This window comes from Gracilinanus agilis, chromosome 4 (assembly GCF_016433145.1).
Source record: "Gracilinanus agilis isolate LMUSP501 chromosome 4, AgileGrace, whole genome shotgun sequence".
NCBI lineage: Eukaryota > Metazoa > Chordata > Mammalia > Didelphimorphia > Didelphidae > Gracilinanus > Gracilinanus agilis.
The window spans coordinates 447,874,852-447,896,866 of record NC_058133.1 but is presented as its reverse complement, the minus strand read 5'-3'; the positions used below and the strand labels follow the sequence as shown (position 1 = coordinate 447,896,866).

The window sequence follows — 22,015 nt, the reverse complement described above, 5'->3', positions numbered from 1 at the left end:
CCCCCTGGTGGGTGCTGCAGTGATCCAGGAGAGCAGTGATGGCCACAGGTGCATTTGGAGGTGGCGAATAACTGTAAGGGGGCGATGATAGTATGTGACAGGGGGCACTAAGTAATATTTTTTCTGGAAAGGGGGTGGTAGGCCAAAAAAGTTTGGGAACCCCTGGCTTAGTGGAAGATAAGGCATTACAACCCAGCTTGATGGTTTAGTCACCTCAGCTCCTTGGCTTTATTCCAAGCATGAATCAAAAGGAAGTCTTGGATAAAGGACAAAATAGGGATTTACATTGTGGCAAATCATCAACAACACATGTAACCCAAGAGTTGAAGCTGAGTCCCATTATACGAAGCAAACCCAGTATAACTACAGTAGCAGTAAACAATATTCAAACTGCAGAAAAAGAAAGCCTTAAGAATTCTCAGAGTGGCACTGTATCCCATCATCTTGAAACTGTAATGCATAAGAATCAGTATAATACTGAAAGAAACCAAGTTCCAAGATTAAACCCACAAGCAGAAGAATACCTACCAAAAGCATGTGTGAGAAAAGACAACAGGATAGAAATTAAAACATCTAGTGTTCCCATCAACAGTGTCAACTCTGAGATAGAAGTTTCTAGTGATCTGCTTGAATGTCAGCAAAAGCCTAAACTGGGCAGTGAGCATATTCAAGCCTTAGAGACAGGTATACGTCTACCTGAGACAGTGGAGGTCACCAAGTCTGAGTTAAAATCAAAGCCAGAAGCTGTCACAAGAATGGAAACTGTTTCTACTGACTTTGAGTATAGAAGAGTAATATCAACAGAAAATCTTACTCAAGAGAGAACTCTGCCAGAGAAAGATTGCTCACTCACCTGGAATTCTATGGGCTCAGGCAGCATCACTATGGAAATGCAGAATTCTGCAAAGGAGACAGAGACTAGCTGTCATCCTCTGTTTGAATCATTACAGGAGTGTGTGGAGACAGAGATTTTGTCAGAAGATCTAACAGGAATTTCTGAATTATCACCAATTACTGATAACATTGATGAAGTAGACATACATGAAAGCCATATGCAAGACTGGATCACACCTATACAGACACTGTTCTTTGAGGAGACACAAATGCCACTTATCCCAATAATACCAAATAGGGATAATAAACCTTTGATTTCAATAAGGATAGGTGATTGACTTTATTCGGCATTGACTGATATGGGAGCAGCTTGTCTGTGATTCGAGTGGCTCCAGAAGGGAGTCACATTGAGGGCACATTAAGAGTCCATGGTGCTACAGGATTGGCAGAGTCTGTACCAAAATTAAAAGCCAAAGTGCTAAAAATAGGCTCACTTTATCTAGAACAGGGGTCGGCAACATATGGCTCTCGAGCCATATCTGGTTCTTTTGAGGGCCAGATATGGCTCTTTCTGCAGGAGCCATAAGGTCAATTTTTTTCAGGCACTGTTACAGGAGCGCGCACTGTGAGCACTGTACGGCTCTCACAAAATTACATTTTAAAAAATGTGGTGTTTATGGCTCTCATGGCCAAAAAGTTTGCTGAACCCTGATCTAGAACATGCATTTTTGTTAATGCCATTGAGCCCATCCAACCTCACTGGGAGAGATCTTTTATGCAAATTAGCAGCAACTATCCAATGCGATCCTAGTGGAAAGATGTTTCTCCATTTGCCAAAGAGATCTCTGAAACATCACTCAATACTATTTTTAGACCAAATGGAGGAGGAGATTGTTGTGATAGTAGTTAGGGCTATAAGATCCTAATGGGTCACCTAGATAAAATAGTGATCCCAAAAGGTCAACCCCAAATATAGTTGGTACTGTAGAAGAAATGTATGGAGTTTTCTTACTCCAATCCCAAGAGAGCAAACAGTTGGTTAAGGTTAGCAGTCTGAACTTGAGGAATCAGCTGATTGGGGAACATAACTGACCTCTTGTTCTAACTGAAGCTCTAACAAGTTGAGGGAGATAACTATATTCCCTTAACTGACAAGTTAATAGACCAAAATGTTAGGTCTATCAGACTAATTAGTTAATCAACTTGTTCTGACTGCGGATGACTCTTAAATCTTTGATGATGGTAATACTAAAGGTAAAACCTTTCCCTGGCTGTCACAGGACTCTAACAACTGAAGCCTCTCACTAGAACCTTTGAGAATCACAGGCAAGTAAAGCTGGCTTCATGAAAATAAAATTTACTTATTGTAGAGTTCAGGGAAGAGGGGAAATGGGGTAGATGAGGGAAAGTGGGAAATGGGATTTCCTAAGTTGATCTAAGTTGATAGCTAGTTGTTGGATCTTCAGATGATGATTATTGGTCAAAGATCTTTGGTTGAGGGAAACAACTAGCATACACTCCCTTTGAATGCTTGCAAATTGATTACATCACAGTGCCTAAATGCCAAGGGTATAGATATGCTTTAGTAATCATAGAGAGATTGACCAAGTGGCCAGAAGTGTTCCCAGCCAGGCTTAATAATGCAGCATTTGTAGTTAAGATCTTACTGAGAGAAATATTCCAATATTCTCCATCCCTGCAATTATTGCGTTGGATTTGGGAAGTCACTTTGCAAATCGCATTTTACCAACATTTATGGGATAAAAAAACATTTACCAATGCATCTATAGGCCGTAGTCATTGGGCCAGGTTGAACAAATGAACAAACAGATTAAAAATTTGATTGGAAAACTTTGTTCAGAAACACACATGAAATGGCTGGATGTTTTACCAATTGCTTTATTTCATCTTAGAAGTCAACCAAATACTATCACCTTTCGAATTGTTATATGGTTAATTGCCCTGGCATGGCATGGCACCTCAAAAGACAGAATATTTATCACATCTAGGAATTGAATGCAAATTATATGAATATGTCAAGTTGTTAAAAGAAAGGCCATTTACATAGATTAGCCTTAACCCAGCAAAGAGTTCCACTAGACTTTAGCTTGCACAATTATAAACCTGGAGGCACAATTTATATCAGAAATTTCAATAGGAAATCAATCATGGATCCAAAGTGGCATGGCCCTCATGAAATTATTTTAGTAGCTCCTGTAGCTATCAAAGTAAGAAACAGAGACCCATGGTTCCATGTCACGCATGTCAAGTCATCCAAAAAATTGCCTCAACAACAAGACCCAGCCATAAAGCAGCAGCAGTCAAAAGAACAAGTTGCAGTAGATCAAAGCAGTGATACTGATGATTAAATGATTGAACCAGCATGTAAAATAACAGCTCAAAGCAGTATTTAAAACATCTTTTCAAAAAAATCAAGGAAATTTTTTGTGGCAACACAAAATTTTTTTCACACAATTCAACATAACCACACAACTGACAGTTCCAGATAAACAAAGGTAATAAGTTCATCAGGCAAATTTCAGACAACAGTCAAAAAGTGTAAGCTGTACAGATGAAGGCCTGAAGACACCTGGACATCACAAGGGCAATGCAGAAGGACTATACAAATGGGAACTGAACTGTCGAACAACTGTGTGAACTGAACAACATCACCACAGGAGAAGAACAACACCATGATCAACTGTGAAGATTAGGTTTGAATTGTATAAGTTTAACATACTCATATTGCAGTCATGTTATAAAAGTCACTGCATCCTGACACTTAGAATGTATGCAACAGACCATGGCTGACTGCCAGGAGAATTCTAAAGGAAAGGGTGAGTAAATCCAAAAAGGAACATATTGTTGTGGTATTTGGTGAATTCCTTATCAATACTTTTCTGGAATATGTTTCTTATTTTAAGATACCCTTCTTTTTCTTTTTTTTTAAACACTTACCTTTTGTCTTAGAATAAATACTAAGTATTGGTTCCGGGTAGAAGAGTAGTAAGGGCTAGGCAATTGGGCTTAAGTGCCATTTCAGGGTTATATAGCTAGAAAGTGTCAGAAGTCATATTCGAATGCAGGACCTTACATCTCCAGATTTGGCCACTGAGCCAACTAGTTGCCCCTTAAGATACCCTTTATAAGGAAAAAAAAATTCATCCCTGTTTCTCTGTCTTAAAATCAAAACTTTTGGTTTTATCAAACTAAACACTGGACTGGGAGTCTGGATACCTTTGTTTTAGTCCTGGCTATGTCACTAACATTATTTCTCTTTTGTTCAATCATTTGTTGATTTCATGTCAGTTTAACACATTATTCACAATGTATTTTTGAACAGTTATGTAGAATATTAAGTGATTATATCTTGTGGCTATTTATGTTGAGGTTCATATTTTTCCTGTAAAATTATTTAGATCTTTTTAAGTTAAGCATAGAATTGTTAGTTAATATTCAGAGATTCAGAATTTAGAAGTAGAAAGAACCTCAGTGATCATACAAGGCAATTCCTCCAACTTGTATATGGGAAAACTTGGAATCATAACTATAATGTATCAATTTTAAATGAGTAATCACAAAACTCATATAAATTAAAATGACTACATAATTAGTGGAATAAGACCCATGGATAGAATATGACAGTGGATGAGGATAGACCTTAAGCAGAAGATTCAGGGAAGTATAAAGGGAACAGAATAGAAAAAGAGTCTGGACTTCGTTAGGAGAGACCCAAGTTCAAATTTCACCTTTGACACTTACCTATGATCAGAGGCAAGTCATCTAATGTCTCTGACTTCCCTTTCTGTAAAATGTTAGTGATACTAACTGTAGTTCCTATTTCACAGAAATCTTGTGAGGCTGCTAACAAGCTAATGCACAGAAAGTACTTTGAAAAAAGCTTTAGAGCAGGAATTCTTAACCTGGGGTCCCCAGCTCTGAAGGGGCTGTGGTCAGACTTCGAGAAGTCTATGAACTTAAATAGGAAAACAATTACATCTTTATTTTCACCAAGCTCTGACCAAAATTTAGTAATTCCTTCAATTATGAATTTGAAAATAAAACAACATTCTGAGAAGGGTTTCAGTAGCCTTTACTAGACTACCATAGGGATCACAACACAAACTTTTGCTTCCTAACATTATGTACATAACTTATTAGAAAGAAGATACATTTCAGGAAGGATAAATTTCAGTGTAAGGTTTAAACAAGCTATACATTTGGAAATTATGTAAAAAAAATTTAACTCCCTTAAATGCTCATGTAAAATTACATCCATTTATTTAGTAATGGAGAGAGTCTTTGATTTCAGTCAGCCTGGATAACAATTGTATTCATGTCATCATTGTATCATGCCATGTATTGTTTTTGATGATTTGAAGACAGAAATCATTTTTTGTGTGGTTGTTTCATTTTCCACACAGACTCTGGCAGATCTGAAGCTCCTACATATGACTAATGAATTTAAATAAGCATTTCTTGCTACAGAGGCCTTAACCAATATATTCTAAGTCAAATTATTTTATAAGGTTAAACTCTAAAATATCTAATATAGCTTTCCCTATCTTCAAAATATCCATTCTATTGGGTGGGGGGTTGAGGTAGGTACAAAATTAAATGCAAAAGTATATGCAACATAATTTCCTAGGGAAGGCCATTAGCAATTGTAGGATCAGGATCATGTTATTAACTTTCTTTGTGTCATGGATACTTTTGGCAATCTGGTGAAATCTAAGGAGCTTTTCTCAGAATGTTTTGAATGTATTTTTAAAATACCTAAAAATACAAGGATATTCAGCCTTATTGATTATGAAAATATTTTTTAAATCCACAGACCCTATATTAAGAATCCCTGATATGTAGAAGTAGCATTTGAGCATTTAAGCAAAGTTTAAAGGAAAAAAGCTTAAAAAAAAAGAAAAAGCTTAAAGTAAGCTAGAGATTTCAACTAGATGATGTAAAGGGAGTTTATACCTGGTATGTGAGGCAGCTTGTGGAAAGCCAGAGATGGAAAACAGGATGTCTTGCATAGAGTACATCAACAGGAAATTTAGATGGGCCATATAATGTTTGAAGAGTAATATATGATAATCCTAGAAAGTTAAGCTGCAGCTAGATTGTGAAGAGCTTTAAAAGCCAAACATAAGAGTTAGTATTTTGTGTCATAGGCAAGGGAGAGCCACTATAGTTTCTTGAGTAGGAGAGTGATATAGTCAGATATGGTCAGGGTCTCATTCAGCCAGTTATTTTGTCTGACTTTTAGTTCCCAGAGATATATTACCAGTACTCATTAAAATAGCTCCTCAAGGGCAGGGACTATCTTTTGCCTCTTTTTGTATCTTCGTATCCTTAGCCCTTAACACAATACCTACACATTTTAGGAGTTTAATATATATTTGTTGATTGAAAAAAATCTGTTATACTAAGATTCTAATTTAAAGTTTCCTCATATAAGGTGAGAGAATTATGTATAAGAGCCCTAAAATTTTATGATTCTTTAAGTATTGCTGACAGTCTTTTTTTCTCTTTGTGGTACATAACTTATTGATAAAATATTATTGTCATTTTACAGATGGGAAAACACTGAGGCAAAGAATCATTTAAGGTATAAAGTCTAAATTCACATTATATTATAGAAATATAGAAATAGAATCTTAACTCCTACTACATTAATTTAAACAATTTGCCATGTTTTCTTCTTTTGTAATACCGACTTGGCTTTTTTTTTTTTGGCCATATTATAAATTCCATTCCTGTCTTGCTTTTTAAATAGTCTGAAAATTTGACCAAAATTTTCCTAAAACTCCTGTTTGAAGTATTCAGGCTGTGGAAAAAACCATAATTATTTGATGTATACTTAATAACAGTTGTAATACTTAAAAGCTATAAGCCTTAAAAAACTCAGAATTTTACAAGTTGGATTCTCATTATAATATAGCATATTCATTATAAGGAAGATAGAATAAAGCTTTTTCAACATATTATAAAGCTGATCTTACAGTCAGGAGACTTGGGTTCAAATTTTGGCCCAGTGCTTGCCGTAAACCAGACATCTAACTCATTTAACTTCTTTGACTGAAGTTTTCTCATCTGTAAATCACCACATCACAGGGTTGTTAGGAAAAACTTTGTAAACCTTACTGTACTATATAATGAGTTGTAGTGGTGATGTTAAGTTCTAGAGTATTGGTCCACTATTTCATTAAATTATTTACTTCTCCACTGTAACTTCATTCTGTAAAACTAACATTTTTTTCTAGCTTCCTTTGTATAATTTTGTAATCTCCATGTCACCTCATTTATCTGGATGGCGAATGAAGTGTTCCATATAAAAGAATAGATAGCTAAAGCTTATGCCTTTTAATTGTCAAATTCTAATCTATTTTTACTTTTGTGAATAGATATCTTTATAATATTTATCATATACCTTCCTATCTTACCAACATGGTATGGAGCATAGTTTAACTTCCTTATCATTATTAACATTAATTATTACATTATATATATATATACATATATACACAATATCATTCTATTTTTACTTTATGAGTTTTGCTCTCTTTGCTGTCATTTTGTACAACTATAATTGCTCCATCACTTCTAATTTGTTGCTTTTAATCTGGACTGAGATAAGTTGGTAAAAAAATTTTGAAAGAATAAATGTTTTGCACAAACTCCTCCAAACAGATCTAGAAAATGCACCAGACTGAATCTTAATGGGGAAATCCAGAAAGTCACATTGAATCATTTGTTCAGCCCAGCTCAGCATGGGGAAATAGAAGGAAATGTATAAGCACTGAAGATGAGGTCAAGGCAGGAGAACACTGTGCAGACTACTCCAGCTCATGGAAAGATGCTGTACACCAATATAAGAGGAGAGTCCAGACCAAATAAGGGCTTCACCAGAGCCATCCTTGGGTACCACAATAGGAACAAATATTAACTGGCAAGTTTGTTGTCCACAATCCAGTCTGAGTCATAGATCCAGGGCAGAGTAGTAAAGGAACCTGAGCAAAGGAGTGATGTTTCCAGGTAGGGAGGCTTTGGGTAGTATAAAGGAAGAAGTTCAAAAGCTAGCAAAGGTGGTATAGTTCAGACCCCAAAGCAGGGTCTCACTTCCAGCATCTAGCCCAGCTTGCAAAGGAATAATCAGGTTATGAATCCTAGACCAAATGGGAGCCTACAATTCTTCTATTCTGAACCAAGAGAGCTTTCTAGATGGCTAATAGGAGCAAAATCCAATAGCAGTCCACTTTTGCACAGACCCAAACCAGGTCAGAAACCCAAAGAATTTAGACTGGGATCAGGAATAAGACTTTGCCTTGGATCAAACCACTTTGGGAGCATTGAAAGCTTACAGGTTCCTAGCCTGTCTCTGAGATCCTGGAACAATACACTTATTAACCCAAGAAGGCAGCAAAACAACCCATATCTTCCATCCAAAAGTGTGACAAGGTCTAGCCCTAACACTAAGTCTGATGTCAGGAAGTAGGCAGGAAGGCTGGGTAAATAAGCAAACAAAAAAAGAACCCCACCGTAATGAGTTGTTATGTTGATATATAATTCAAGACACAAATACATAAGAGGATGACTCCAAAACATCTATGAGCTATTCCTCAAAGGAAAAAAAAGTCGAATCACAACAACTAGAATTCCTGTAAGAGATGAATTTTTTTAAAAAAGAGTTTAAAATATTTTCATAAATGGAATGAAAGCATTTGGTAAAAAATGGAAGAGAAATTTGCGCTACACAAGACAGAATTGGAAAGGAAATTGGCTTAGAACAAATGGTACAAAACCTTGCCCAAGCATCAAACACCCTGAAAAATAGAAAGAACAAAATAGAAGCAAATAACTTAATGAGTCAATAAGAAATGTTAAAACAAAGTCAAAAGCCTTTTTAAAAAAAAAAAAAGAAATAAAGGTATCTCAGAAAAAATTGACTGATGTGGAAAATAAATTGAAGAGAAAAAATTTAAGAAGCACTGAATTATTTGAACACGGTGATCAAAAGAACTTATTCATTTTATTTCAAGAAATCATAGAAGAAAAGTTCCTAGATCTCTTAGAACAGTGATGGGTAAACTATAGCCTGCAGGCCAGAAAGGAGGGTGGGTGCTAAAATGTTCTATCTGGCCTTTGACATTATTCCTAATCTGATGAATACAATGAAACTTTGAAAGAGTTGCCTTAGAAACAGACTGACAGATGAATATTTCTTTTCCTTTGGCCCCCTCTTTAAAAAGTTTGCCCATCTGTCTTAGAACTGGAGGCCAAAATGGAAATGGAAAGAATCCATGTTACCTCATGAAAGAAATCTCAAAATAAAAGCTTAGAGTAACATCATAGTCAAAATCAGATCCAGATCAAAGAAAAATTCTTGCAAGCAGCCAGAAAGAAAGAGATAAAGTACTGAGGAACCACATGACTTAGCATATCACCCTAAAAGGAGCAGAGAGCTTAAGGAACAATATTTTAGAACCCCTAATATATGGGTTTACAGTCAAGAATAATTTAACCCAGCAAAGCTGAATATAAATGGTGTAGGAAAGATATGGGTTTTTAATGAAATAGAGGATTTCTAAACATGCTTGATGAACAGTGTGAGCTGCAGAGAAACACTGACACAGGAGTGCAAAGAAACAAAAAAAGTAAATAAATAACAATGATAAAAGACTAAATAAAAATAAGCTGCTTTCTTTCAATGTATGGGGAGATGACACATGTTACTTCTGAACTCTCTCATCAAATTCAGAGTCCAGACCTAGAAATTGGATATCATAATGATTGTAAGAAAGAAATGGAAAGAGAAGGAAAGAGGAAATACTGGGGAAGGGAAAGGAAGGTTAGGGGAAATGATCTTACATAATTAGAGTAAAAAAAGAGATAGCTATATTAAACAAGGAATGGGTGGGTGAACAGTTGAACTCTCATCTGAACTTGTCAAAAAAAAAAGGAAGAATATACACACAAAACACACACACACACACACACACACACACACACACACACACACACACAGAGTTATGTCCAGAAATACATTTCACTTAACAGGAAAATAAGAGGAAAAAGGGAAAGGGGGAATTAGTAGATCAGATTAGGGACTAGTACAGAGGTAAAAAGCTCTAAAGATATATAAAAGTATAGCTTATTTTGAGGTGTCAGGGAATGGGAATCTGAAGAAATACCTGTGAATTGGAGAAATGAATGAACAAGTAATGGTATATAAAATTGATAAATACTATTTTGGTTACATTAGTGTAAGGACCAATCAGGATTTCAGAGTACTGATTATGAAACATGCTGCCCTCTTCCTCATACTGTGGTGAAGGACTCAATATAGGATGAAGTAAACTTTTTTTTTAATATGACTTATGAGGACATTTATTTTGGTTGACCATAAAGGTTTGTAATGAGTTTTTTTTTCCTTATGTTTTCAATTGGGGAATTGGAAATGGGAGGACAAAAAGGTGAATCTTGGTTAATTAAAACAAAATCAAGTTTTTAAAAGAAAAAACCTTTGATAGGAAGGAAGTATGACTGCTATTTTGATAGTTTTTCATTCTTTATGAAAATATTTTAAGCCTTTCTAAAATATTAACTTCTGCATTTAAAATCACCTCACAAGAAAGAAAATTCCATGTTGTATTGTTCTAGAATAATTGATAAGGTTTTAAACTAAGATCAGATGTGATATATCTGATACCTTTAAATGCCTACATAGCATGAGTGGCTTTTCCTCTCGAGTTGTTAGTGCTCCCACAAATTACTTTGTTTTTATTTTGTATATATTATTTGGTAGTTACATGTATTTTCTGTAATAAAATGTAATTTTTGTCTTTGTCTTCCTAATGCCTGGCACAGAATAGGCATTTAATAAATGCTTGTTTGTGGATTGATATAACTCAAATAAATATACTTCTTAATTGTACCTTGAGTGGTTTCAAAAGTCAATGGGAGAAAGATGAATAGTGATGGTCTTGAAAAAATGTGTAGCAGCAAAGTGCTTTGAACTATAAATATGCATGATAACTATAGAAGAGGTATAGTATGGAGGTGGGAGGGGAAGTGCTGGATTTGGTTAATTTATTTTAAAACATTAAATGATTCAGGTCTGACATCGCTGAGGTAGGAGTGTGACCAAGATACTTCTTTCAGCATCAGTTTCCTAATCTGTAGGTTGAGGATAATGCCTACTTCACTAAATTGTTTTAAAAGTCCAGTTAAATAATTCATTTAAAGTCTTTTGCAAACCTTTAAAATACTAAATAAAGCAGCTGTTGTTATTGTTGAAGATCACTCTGATAACAAGTAGTCATTTTCCTGAAGTAAAAGTCTATCTTGTGGCATCTATGTCATATGATTGCAAATCATGGAATATCATATTCTTTGACTAATTAAAGTTGTAGGTGGCCAAAAGGATATTGAAACTACCTTACAAAAGTGAGGCATCTGTTATAAAAATTCAGAAAGACTGAAAAAAAAATTGAGTTTGACAAAAAAAGGGATTTTAAGTTATATTGAGGAAAAGAAAGGTTTAAACCACTGCTCAGATTGAGTGAAAGAAAACAGATGTCAGAGGAGACAGCTTCTCAACTCTCATTTTCCTTCTTTTTTTCCTGCTCAGGAGTAGACAGAACAACAGACAGAACAAAACTGGTTAATAAAGGTTAGTACCTTAGATCAGTAAGGAGATAGTCAGTGAGCACTTAACTGCCCTCAGTCAGTTCAAATCACCTGAAGAGCTGGAGGCATTTAGTTGGACTACAAGCTGTGGTGAGCGAAAGATGAAATGACTGAGGAAACAAAGGTTTGGTCTTCTAAGCATATTGGTTTATTAAGCAATGTATACCAATTTACAAACACAGGAAGAAAGAGACTTTTATATATTAAAAACAGTCAAATAAGGCAAATTAATTAAAAGGAAACAATATAACATTAAGCAATCTGATTTCTTTTTTATTGAAATTGAAATACTTTATTTAATTAATTAATTTAGAATATTTTTCCATGGTTCCATGGTTCATGTTCTTTCCCTCTCTCCAACCTAGGGTGGTCGTTTAGAGTCTACATCCCCAATCATATCCCCATCAACCCATGTGTTCAATCAGTTGTTTTTCTTCTGTTTCTACTCTCACAGTTCTTTCTTTGAATGTGGATAGTGTTCTTTTTCATAAGTCCCTCAGCATTATTCTGGATCTTTGCATTGCTGCCAGTAAAGAAGTCCATTACATTCGATTGTATGACAGTGTATCAGTCTTTGTATAATGTTTTCCTGGTTCTGCTCCTTTCACTCTGCATCAATTCCTGGAGGTCATTCCAGTTCATAAAGCAATCTAATTTCTAAAAGCATGAAAGATTTGACACTTTCTAAGATGGGAGGGGGAGAGGGAACAGGTACAATTTCCTGAATTCAGAAAAAGTGTTATCCCATTCCCCTCAAGTGTCTGTAAACAATCAAAGCAATATGGAAACAACTGATTGATCAGTATGGGGCCAGTTTTCATATATGACATGGATCGCTTGAGATTTACAATTGTGAGAAAACTCCTTGCATCAATATTTGGATCTGACTGGATTTCTAGTCTAGTCAATATACCGTAAGTTTTTGGTTAAGGATCTCTTAGTAACAGGTAGGGGTGGTAGGGCTAGATTCAAACAAAGTAATATGGTTTTCTCCCAATTCCTACAATTGAATTAAGTTTCCTCACAAAACAGAAGTTGGATTAGATAGATCTATAATTGAATAGAAACTAAACTAGCTCCAGAATTGAGTCACAGTATAGTCAGTGTGGTTTATTCAATTCCCACAATTAACTGTTTGCTGCCCTAATTCTCTTAATTCTCAGTAGGAATTATCAATATGCCATTATTGCAAACCCCATCCCACCAAACTAATTCAATCTCTGGTTACCTTAAGAGGGTGTTAAACTGTAGAAGTAATAATCTTTTTTGTATTTTGCCCTGGGTGAAGCTCTATCTAGAATATTTTATTCTAGTTATCACATTTTAGGAAGGATATTGAAAAACTAAAATGTATCCAGGCAAGGACAACCAGAATAGTGAGGAGCACTGAGTTCATGCAGTATGAAAATTAGTTGAGAATGCTGGGAATATTTAGCTTGGAGGAGATGATTTTCAAGGGGACATGATAATCCCCTTCAAATATTTCAAGGGCTATCATATGTAAGAGGGCAGAACTATTAGGAAAAGAGTTGCATGAAGATAAATTTAGGTTTAAGATAAGAAAAAAACTTCCTAACCATTAGAATTATCTGTAAGTAGAATGGGTTGATGTAACAGATAGTGGATTCTTCCTCACTAGAAATCTTCAAACCAAAGCTGGATGATCACTTTTTGGATGTAGATGGCATTTTTTTTCAGTTTTGTGTTAGACTAGGTGACCTCAGAAGCCCCTTCCTGTTTGAAGTTCTATAATTATATGACAGATTGTGAAACAGTAGGCCCTAGGAGTCATAGGGCAAGGGAAATAGGGAAGTACTTGCTGAGATTTTCAATCTTGTTTCTATGTCTAGCTACTTCATTCATAGTCCACATTTCATATTGTGCTCAGTTTTAGAGTTAGAAAAATATATTGGAAAATGCTTTGTGTGCAACATGTATTGTTTATGGAACAAAAGTTATTTTTCTCCTTTAACCTGTAACTGCTGTCTTAATTCTACACAAATACTTAGTTTTCTTTTATCTGGTAACAGACACCTATCATAATCCCCTAGCAGTTCTCTGAAGAACCTTTCCTTTTAGTATTATTAGTACTATGTGCTTAATTTCTGGTAGGTAGTAATATACTTTGCTGTTATCAAATACTCAATCTTACATTTATGTATTTTTATTTTTTAGAAAAAAATTTGAATTTGTGTTTAAGATCTTAGCAAAACTAAAATTGGTTTTCATTTAATATTTTTAATTAGTATAGTCTTTTATCTTATTTCCAGATTCAGAAGAAGATGTTGTTGAAACACCTGCAGTGTTTCATGATGAACATACCCACCAGGAAATAAAGGGCCATAAGACACTAGCAACTCCTGCAGTTCGTCGCCTTGCCATGGAAAACAATGTATGTTCTCCCACCAATTTTTCTGCATGTATTCCTACTTTTAAAAAAAGATGGTGTTTTTATATTATTTGTTTAGGGAGAAACTTGAGATCTTATAGGGCACTAAACAATTTTCTAAGAGCAGTCCAGACCACTTTGACTATTTACTTAATGTGGGGCCCATTCATCTGTAGCATCTATCCACAGTCTATGTGTTCATGTACCTATGTGTCATTGGGCTTTGGATCCAACAGTATAAAATAGTTTAGACATTAGGAATTTGTCATCCACTTGATTTTTCTAATGTGGATACTCAGTTCAATTTCTTTTCAAAATTGGAAGGGACCTTTGAGACTATTTAATATCCAGTCTATAACTGAAAAAGAATCGGGAGGCTATAGCTGTTTGCATGTTATCTCTCCCATTAGAATGTAAACTCCTTGAGGGTGAACTATATTTTTCCTTTTCTTTATGTCTTCAGCATTCAGCATAGTTCCTGGAATATAATAAGTGCTTAATAAATGCTGACTGGCTAGCCATCCAGCTTTTGTTTGGAAAGCCTCCACTGAGAGGGACATCCTTTATTTTCTCAAATAGTCCATTCCACTCTGAGATGGCTTCTTCCTGTTGCTTCCCTCTGGAGCCAAATAGAACATTTCTACTCCCTTTTCCCACATAACAGTCCTCCAGCTATTTGAATACTATTTTCATATTCTTTCCAAGCTTATTAACTTCCTTCCTAAAATGTGGTGCCCAGAGCTGAACATAATACTTCAGATATAATCTGACAATTGTAGAATATAAGCCATTCACTTTCTTAGACAGCAGCCCACTATACATCTTAATACAGCCTATAATAAAAATATTTCTATTATATAGTATCAATAACAATAGCTTTGGCTATTATGTACTGTTGACTCTTCTGGAGTTGGTAGCCCATTAAAACTACTTTTTCATGTTTTTCAGATGAACTGTTGTCTAACCATATCTCATCTTGTACTTGTGAAGTTGAATTTTTTAATAGATTTAGCCCCTGTGCTGAATCTTTTTAGATTTCTAATTTGTTGTACAGTTTATAAGCTTCTTTAGGAGGCTTTACAATATTTAGGGTCTTCTTGTAAGCCACACAATGTCATCTGCAAAGAGGAACTTATAGGGGATTTCTTGAAGTATCAGGAAAAATACTCCCACTTGGACACTTTGCTGGACATCTTCCATGATAGTGGTAAATACCTTTGGTGAGCAAAATTCTCCCTATTTTGTGTCTAGCTTGATATTATTGATTAGAATCATTGGACAAAATGATTTCTGTTTCATTTTTCATGAAATCTTGAATATTGCAAAGAATCCCTCCAGCTTTATTCATTTTTTTGACCATATTAATTTTTGCACTGCTATATGTGAATAGTTATTTTTCCCCATTCCTTACTAGTGCTCTAGTATTTTTCAACTTTCAGTTTTTAATAATAGAAATTTTTATGCTTTTCTTATATCTTCTGTCTACAAATTGCTAGAGCATGTTGTGTACTTATAGTCATGGAAAACTACATTCTCCAAAGAAGCAAAATTTCAGGTGATGTAAAAGCCAGCAGAAGAACATACAGTAATCATATATAGGTTGTAGCATATTGCTAAGGAAGAATAGAACTCTTAGAAGTGTCATACAAGATAACATAAGAAAGCCACATGACCAGAAAATGTATATATAGTGAGAGAAAGGAATAACTCATGTACTCTATTAATGCTCAAGGAAGGTAAGGAGTATGATAGGTGAAACAATTCTGACAAATTTATGGAGGATGGGTACAAGAGCAGAGAATAACAAAGAATGGATGTCTTGTGGCCTCTGAGGCAGTACCTACATAAATAAGATTATGTAAGTGAAGTATCAGTCACCAATCATTGAAGAATCAAAATATTCCTATAGTATTTATTGAAATAGTATTTATTCAATCTCTAGGTTAACATACTAAAATGACAGGTGGGGAGAAGGCAAAGATATAACAAAAGAATAAAATTTTTTCCTGAAAAAATACTAGAGGAATAGTGGGAAATAAGGAATGATAAATGATAGTTATTTGCATAAATATAATTTTAGTTTAGAAACCGCAATTTCATTGCTTGCTTCAAATGAACAAGAGCTGCCTCATTTTTCTAATTTATAGTTATTAGTGAGTTTTTTAACCCAATTGCTTGCTTTAAATGAGTAAGAGTTGTCTCATTATTTCTAATTTATAGTTATTTAGTTAGTGAATTTTTTTAACTTAGAAAATGTTGCCTTTAGAAATGAGTTATAGTACTTGACCTCAATTTGCCTTACTACAAACAAGTAGAGGGCAGTACTAATTCACTAAGCTAATTCACTGTTTGTAGAAGTAGTAAATGATTAGAAATTATCTAATAGTAATCTCATAGTTCTAGATCTTGATATTTGATTTTTTTAGTAAAGCTAAATCAAGAATATTTAAACACAGCTTTTTAAATTATTAAGTTCACAGTCAGAAAATAATATACATAAATCCAACTGTCCTGTATGGCTGTGAATCATGAAATAACCATAGTCTCTGAAGAATTAAAGTTGCAGGTAAGCCAATGACTCAAGCAATAATGTATGTGAAATACTTTGCAGACTTTAAAATGCTATGGTAAATGGCAGTCATTAGTATTTTTGAGGCCTGTAAATGAGTTTCAGTGTATCACAAGCAATGGGCCCAAGAGATATATTACTGGAAAAAGAAATGAGTTGTCTATGCATTGAGAGAATGGTGTGGATAGAAAGACAATCTCTTTGCTCCATTAGTGTCTGTTTAGGGTCAGAAGATCTAAGGGAATGCCCCAAGTGTGTTAAATGGATATTTCATAAAATTTTCAAGAGAACATGGACAAAAGTTGCACAGAATGAAAATGTGATTGTGATCTGTAGTTTTGGAGGCAGTATTCACATTGATGGAATCATAGATTCATCCAGATTGTGACAGGATGAATGCAATTTTTGTTTTTCAAGGGTAACTTCATCCTTTGAAAAGCATTCATAGAAATGAAAGAGTTTAAGACTAAGGAATTAATGCATAATATTTGCAAGAATGTATTTCTTAGAACACATTAATGTGTAGAGAATAGTATTATAATTTAATAGAAATACCTTGTAGCTATGTAAAAAATTAAGAAGAGGCAAAAGAAATGGAATAAAGTAGTCTAAAAAATAATATCTTTTGTAAACTCATACTATAGTATCTTTACTCAAGATGTAAATGTAAGCAACAAACCTCTGTGGGATAAAATTCTAGAGTTCAAATGCCTTAAGGTATAGTTAAGTACATTTGAACTATTATCTATATCTCATTCTCTTTAAATGAATGAAAAAAAAAACACATTTAAGTACTCTTTATGTGGCAGGCTCTGTGCTAAGCTTTGAGGTTACAAATAGAAAAAGCAAACAATTTCTTCCTCTTGGGGAGTTCACATGCTAATTGGATAAGGTAGCACATTCAAGAAAATTCAATTGCAGGACAGAAAGAAAAACCTGGTGGTCCAGACCACCAAGGTACAAAAGTAGAAGATAGCAAAGACTAGGGCTCTTTAACGTTTAGCAGCTGTGCTGGTGTCAGTGAAATCACTTAGATCTGTTCCTTTAGGCCTACAGTACACAGGTTTTAAGCAGTGTGACAATGACTGAGAGCATTTTAATTTAGAGGACCCAAGTTTGAATCTTGACTATGTGAACTTGGGCATGTTATTTAACCTCTCTCATTGGCCTCTTTTGTGATCTATAAAATCAGGTCTTGGGCTAGATAACCTCTGAGGCCCTTTACAGGTCTAAATATATGATTCTATGATCTGTTCTAGCTCCTTGCCCAAAAAATGACTTTCCTGTACAATATCTTTAATGTTTAGATTTTGTTTAAATATTTATAGTGAAAAGGAACATGCATGTGACAGTGAACTCATGACTGTGTGAAAAAGTGCTTTCAAACAGTTCTTTTTTAGTAAGTTTCTCCTTGGGCCAAAACTTCTCTCCCTGTAATTTAAGATTACAGAATCTTTATTGGAAGTGCAACTGAATCTGAATATCCCTTCTTTAACATTCTCAATAAGCCATTATCTAATCCCTGATTAAAGACTTCAAATGAATTTAATCCTTCCAGAGACAATCCATTTCACCTCGGGACATTTTTAATTTAAAAAAGGTTTTTTCTTTAACAGGGAAAGCTTAAAGTGAAGTGAGCAGAACAAAGAGAACATTGTACACAGTAACAAATATTATAACAACACTCAACTGTGAAAGACTTAGCCACTCTGATCAATACAATGCTCTGTGACAGTTCCAAATGAAAAATGATGAAAAATGGCATCTGCTTCCAGAGAGAGAACTAATGACCTCTAAGTGCAGATTGAAGCATATTTTTTCTCATTTTCTTTACTTTTTTTACCTTTTTATTTTTTTGCAACATGTCTAACATGACCTCACATGCATAATGGGAATCACATTGCATGCTTTCTCAGTGGTGGGAAAGGGCCTGGAGGGAAGGAGAAAATTTGGAATCCAAAATGAAAAAAATAAATGTTAAAAAAAAAAGGTTAAAAAAAGGTTAAAAAAAGTTTTTTATTCTGTGAAGTTGAAATTTCATTCTCAGCAGTTCCCACATATTCAAATACAAGTCTAATCCCACTTCCATTTGGCAGCTTTTCAGATACTTGAAGAAAACTATCATGTTCTCCTAAGTTTTATCTCCTCCAGGCTAAATCACCCTACTTCCATCAACCAATATTCCTATGGCCTAGTCCCCAGGATTCCCTCCATCTGTGTTGCCCTTTTCTGCAAGGGTTCCTTAGAAAGAAAACTTGTCAGTTTCCTTCTTAAAATATGGTATGCAGAAAGGGCAACTAGGTGGCTTAGTGGATTGAGAGCCAGGCCTAGAGATGGGAAGTCCTAGGTTCAAATCTAGCCACAGACACTTCCTAGCAGTGTGATTCTGACCAAGTCATTTAATGCCCATTGCCTAACTCCTCTGCCTTGGAAACAATATGCAGAATTGATTCTAAGATAGAAGGTTAAGGTTTTTTAAAAGTATAATACTTTGCGATCTTTAATAAATGTTAATTATTATTATTACACAGGCAAGATCAACTAGCAATAGGAAGAAGATTATGGAAAAATCTATATTTTCTTAATGCCAATAACTAATAGCCAATGATGTGATCAGTTAAGTGGCATAGTGGATAGGCTCCACTGGGTCTGGAGTCATGAGTTTGAATCAAACCTCAGGCATTTTAGCTGTGTGTGATCCTGGGCAAGTTTCTTAACCTCTGTTTGCCTGAGTTTTCTCATCTATAAAATGAGGATAATAATAGTACCTTCCTCCCAGAATTGTTGTGAGGATCAAATGTGAAATAGTTGGTATAGTACCTGGCACATATGTAAGCTCTATACAAATGTTAACTATCATTATCATTGGTAAAACTAAAGACCAGAAATCAAATGTTAGTATTGTTGAAAAGTAGAGCTTAATTTAGAACCAGTGTTATTGAAATGACTTTGAAAAAGACAAAAAACATCAACAGAACATACTTTAAAAAAAAGAAACCTTAAAAAAAGTATTGAATGGCTAATATTATACATCTTATAGTTTCCCCTTGTTTTTTTTTTATTGTTCCTTTATTATATTAATTCCTTTCATCTTTTCAGCCTATGACTAACTTCTTTGAAATTTACTTGACTCAGATACAAACATTACAGTAGACTTAAAAAAAAAACAAAACCCTTACCTTCTATCTTAAAATCAGTACTATATATTGTTTCTAGGGCTGAAGGGTGGCAAAAGCTAAAAAATGAAGATTGAGTGATTTGCCCAGGATCACACAGCTATAGGAAGTAGCTAAATTCAGATTTGAACCTAGGACCTACCTTCTCTAGGCCTGGCTCTCAATCTAACGAGCCATTTAGCTACCCTAAAGTAATTTCTTTTAAGTGAGAAATACTAAAGTTTGAAAGGTAGCATTAATTCTAGAGATTTTTTTGATATAATAATGTTGTTCATTTTATATTTGTTCTATTCAGAATGGATTAATTTATTAACCAAAAGAAATCTTATTTTTCTTACACATTATTTTCAGATAAAACTAAGTGAAGTTGTTGGAACAGGAAAGGATGGTAGAATCCTAAAAGAAGATATTCTCAATTATTTGGCAAAGCAAACGGGAGCTATTTTACCTCCATCACCAAAATCTGAAATCATCACACCTTTACCAAAATCTGAAAAAATTCAGATTGTATCAAAAGATAAGCCTATTCCTTTACCAGTGTCAAAACCTAAAGTACTTACGGACAAGGACAGAACAGAGCCCATAACAGGTAAAGTCATTAATGTGTCAGTAAAATAACTTTTGAGGAAACTTTTTCAGAAGTTCTGGTCAGGTATGACATTGGCAAATTTATGAATTTGTGAGTGAATTTTCTAAAATTTCTCATCCTAAAGGAAGAGAACCTTTTGGGAGATATATGTCTAATCACTGGGAGATCTGATAACTGAGGGTCATAAATAGGAAGTCAAACTTAAGGTAAAAGATTTATTAGCATGATAAGGAAAACTGCTTTCACTGAATTAGCAGCCTCAGCTTTCTAGAATGCAGATTTTGGTTTTTTTTAACCTGTCAGACCTGCTTAGAGTACACTGCCCATCATTAGCATTCTGCAAAAACTTAGAATAGATATGTAAAGCCATACACAGGAGAGGGAGAATGGTTAGAGAAAAAGAAGGGGTTGGCCAAATCAAAAGAAGGGAGTATTTGACATGCAACTGGCAGGATTTATTATAAGAAAACATCCCTTGTTCCAAGGCAACAGACAAGGGAAAGTAACCAAATACTTTTACAATTGTGAAAGAAGTCCTTTTAGACAAGACTGCAGTCTCTAAAACAAGGAGAGCAAGTATTTGTGACAACAGTAGATGAGACCATCTGCTTAGCTGTATCCTTTCATAATTTGTTATATTTTGTTTCTCCTTCAATAAAAGCTATTGACTTTCTATTATTAGACCATCAGGTGGTTAGGGGATTAGGTCATCAAGATACTGCAAAATAATTGTGATTCCTATTTTTCTCCAATTTTCATGTATTAGTGAAACAAGTACATTTTGGGTAAGTTCTAGTGAGTAATACTAGAACAAGTTTTTTTGTTTTGTTTTGTTTTTCAGTAAAAACTCTACTATTATTTATAGTTTTACTTGAAGGCATACAAGATTTCAGCTTTTCCTTTTGAGTTCAAATTTTCAAAATGATAGCAAGTTCTAGTTTATTTACAGACTCTTCTACAAAACATCTGGAGACTATCTGCAGCATTGTAAATTATAATTGTGTAACAAGTAAAAGTAAAAAGAGGCTGCTCATTTATTTAAATTCCTATCTTGAACTATTAAATATTCCACCCTCATGGAGCACTTACAACAATGCCAAATATTTTGGATAAATTTCCCTTAATCATCTAAAATCTGTGGCTTCCAGGTTTTGTAAGGTAGATAGTTGTCATAAGAAAAAAAAGATTTCATTTTTGAAATGAAGACAAACATTCTAAAGATGTAATGTTTTGATAAAGTAAGTTTTTAGTAAATGGCTGTTTAATTTTTTTCCAGGCTTTGAGAGAGCTATGGTCAAGACCATGACTATGGCCATGAAGATTCCTCATTTTGGTTATTGTGATGAGGTTAACGTTACTGAACTGGTTAAACTACGAGAACAATTAAAACCTCTAGCTTTGGCCCGTGGAATTAAACTCTCCTTTATGCCTTTTTTCTTAAAGGTGAGATTTCACTTATGTTAGAGGTAACAAATATAAAGCATTTGAAATTAAATTTATCAAAATATAGTTTGTTGAATATGGATTTTACATACTATTTAAAATTTCTCATAAATTCCCCTTTTTCCTTGTTTTCCAAGAATTCTTAACCTAAGTATCTCCTTGCTATCTTTTATCTAATTTCCCTTACTAAGTATAATGCTGTCTCTTGTGAGACATCTAGTCTGTGTTGACAGGATCATATAATCTTATATGTATTCAATTCATTTCATTAAACATTAATTAAGCACCTACTATCTATAAGATATTTTGCAAGGGATATAAAGTATGAA

At 34.4% G+C, this 22,015-nt stretch overlaps 1 protein-coding gene across 1 annotated transcript in view; it reads left to right on the top strand.

Annotated features, from left to right (window-relative positions):
* DBT (dihydrolipoamide branched chain transacylase E2) overlaps positions 1-22,015 on the top strand; it is a 66,059-nt gene that overhangs the window by 28,927 nt on the left and 15,117 nt on the right. Inside the window, exons 5-7 of the mRNA XM_044672151.1 lie at positions 13,791-13,912; positions 20,006-20,243; positions 21,520-21,686. Of these exons, the coding sequence (XP_044528086.1) occupies positions 13,791-13,912; positions 20,006-20,243; positions 21,520-21,686 (527 nt within the window). The remainder of the gene's footprint in view (positions 1-13,790; positions 13,913-20,005; positions 20,244-21,519; positions 21,687-22,015) is intronic.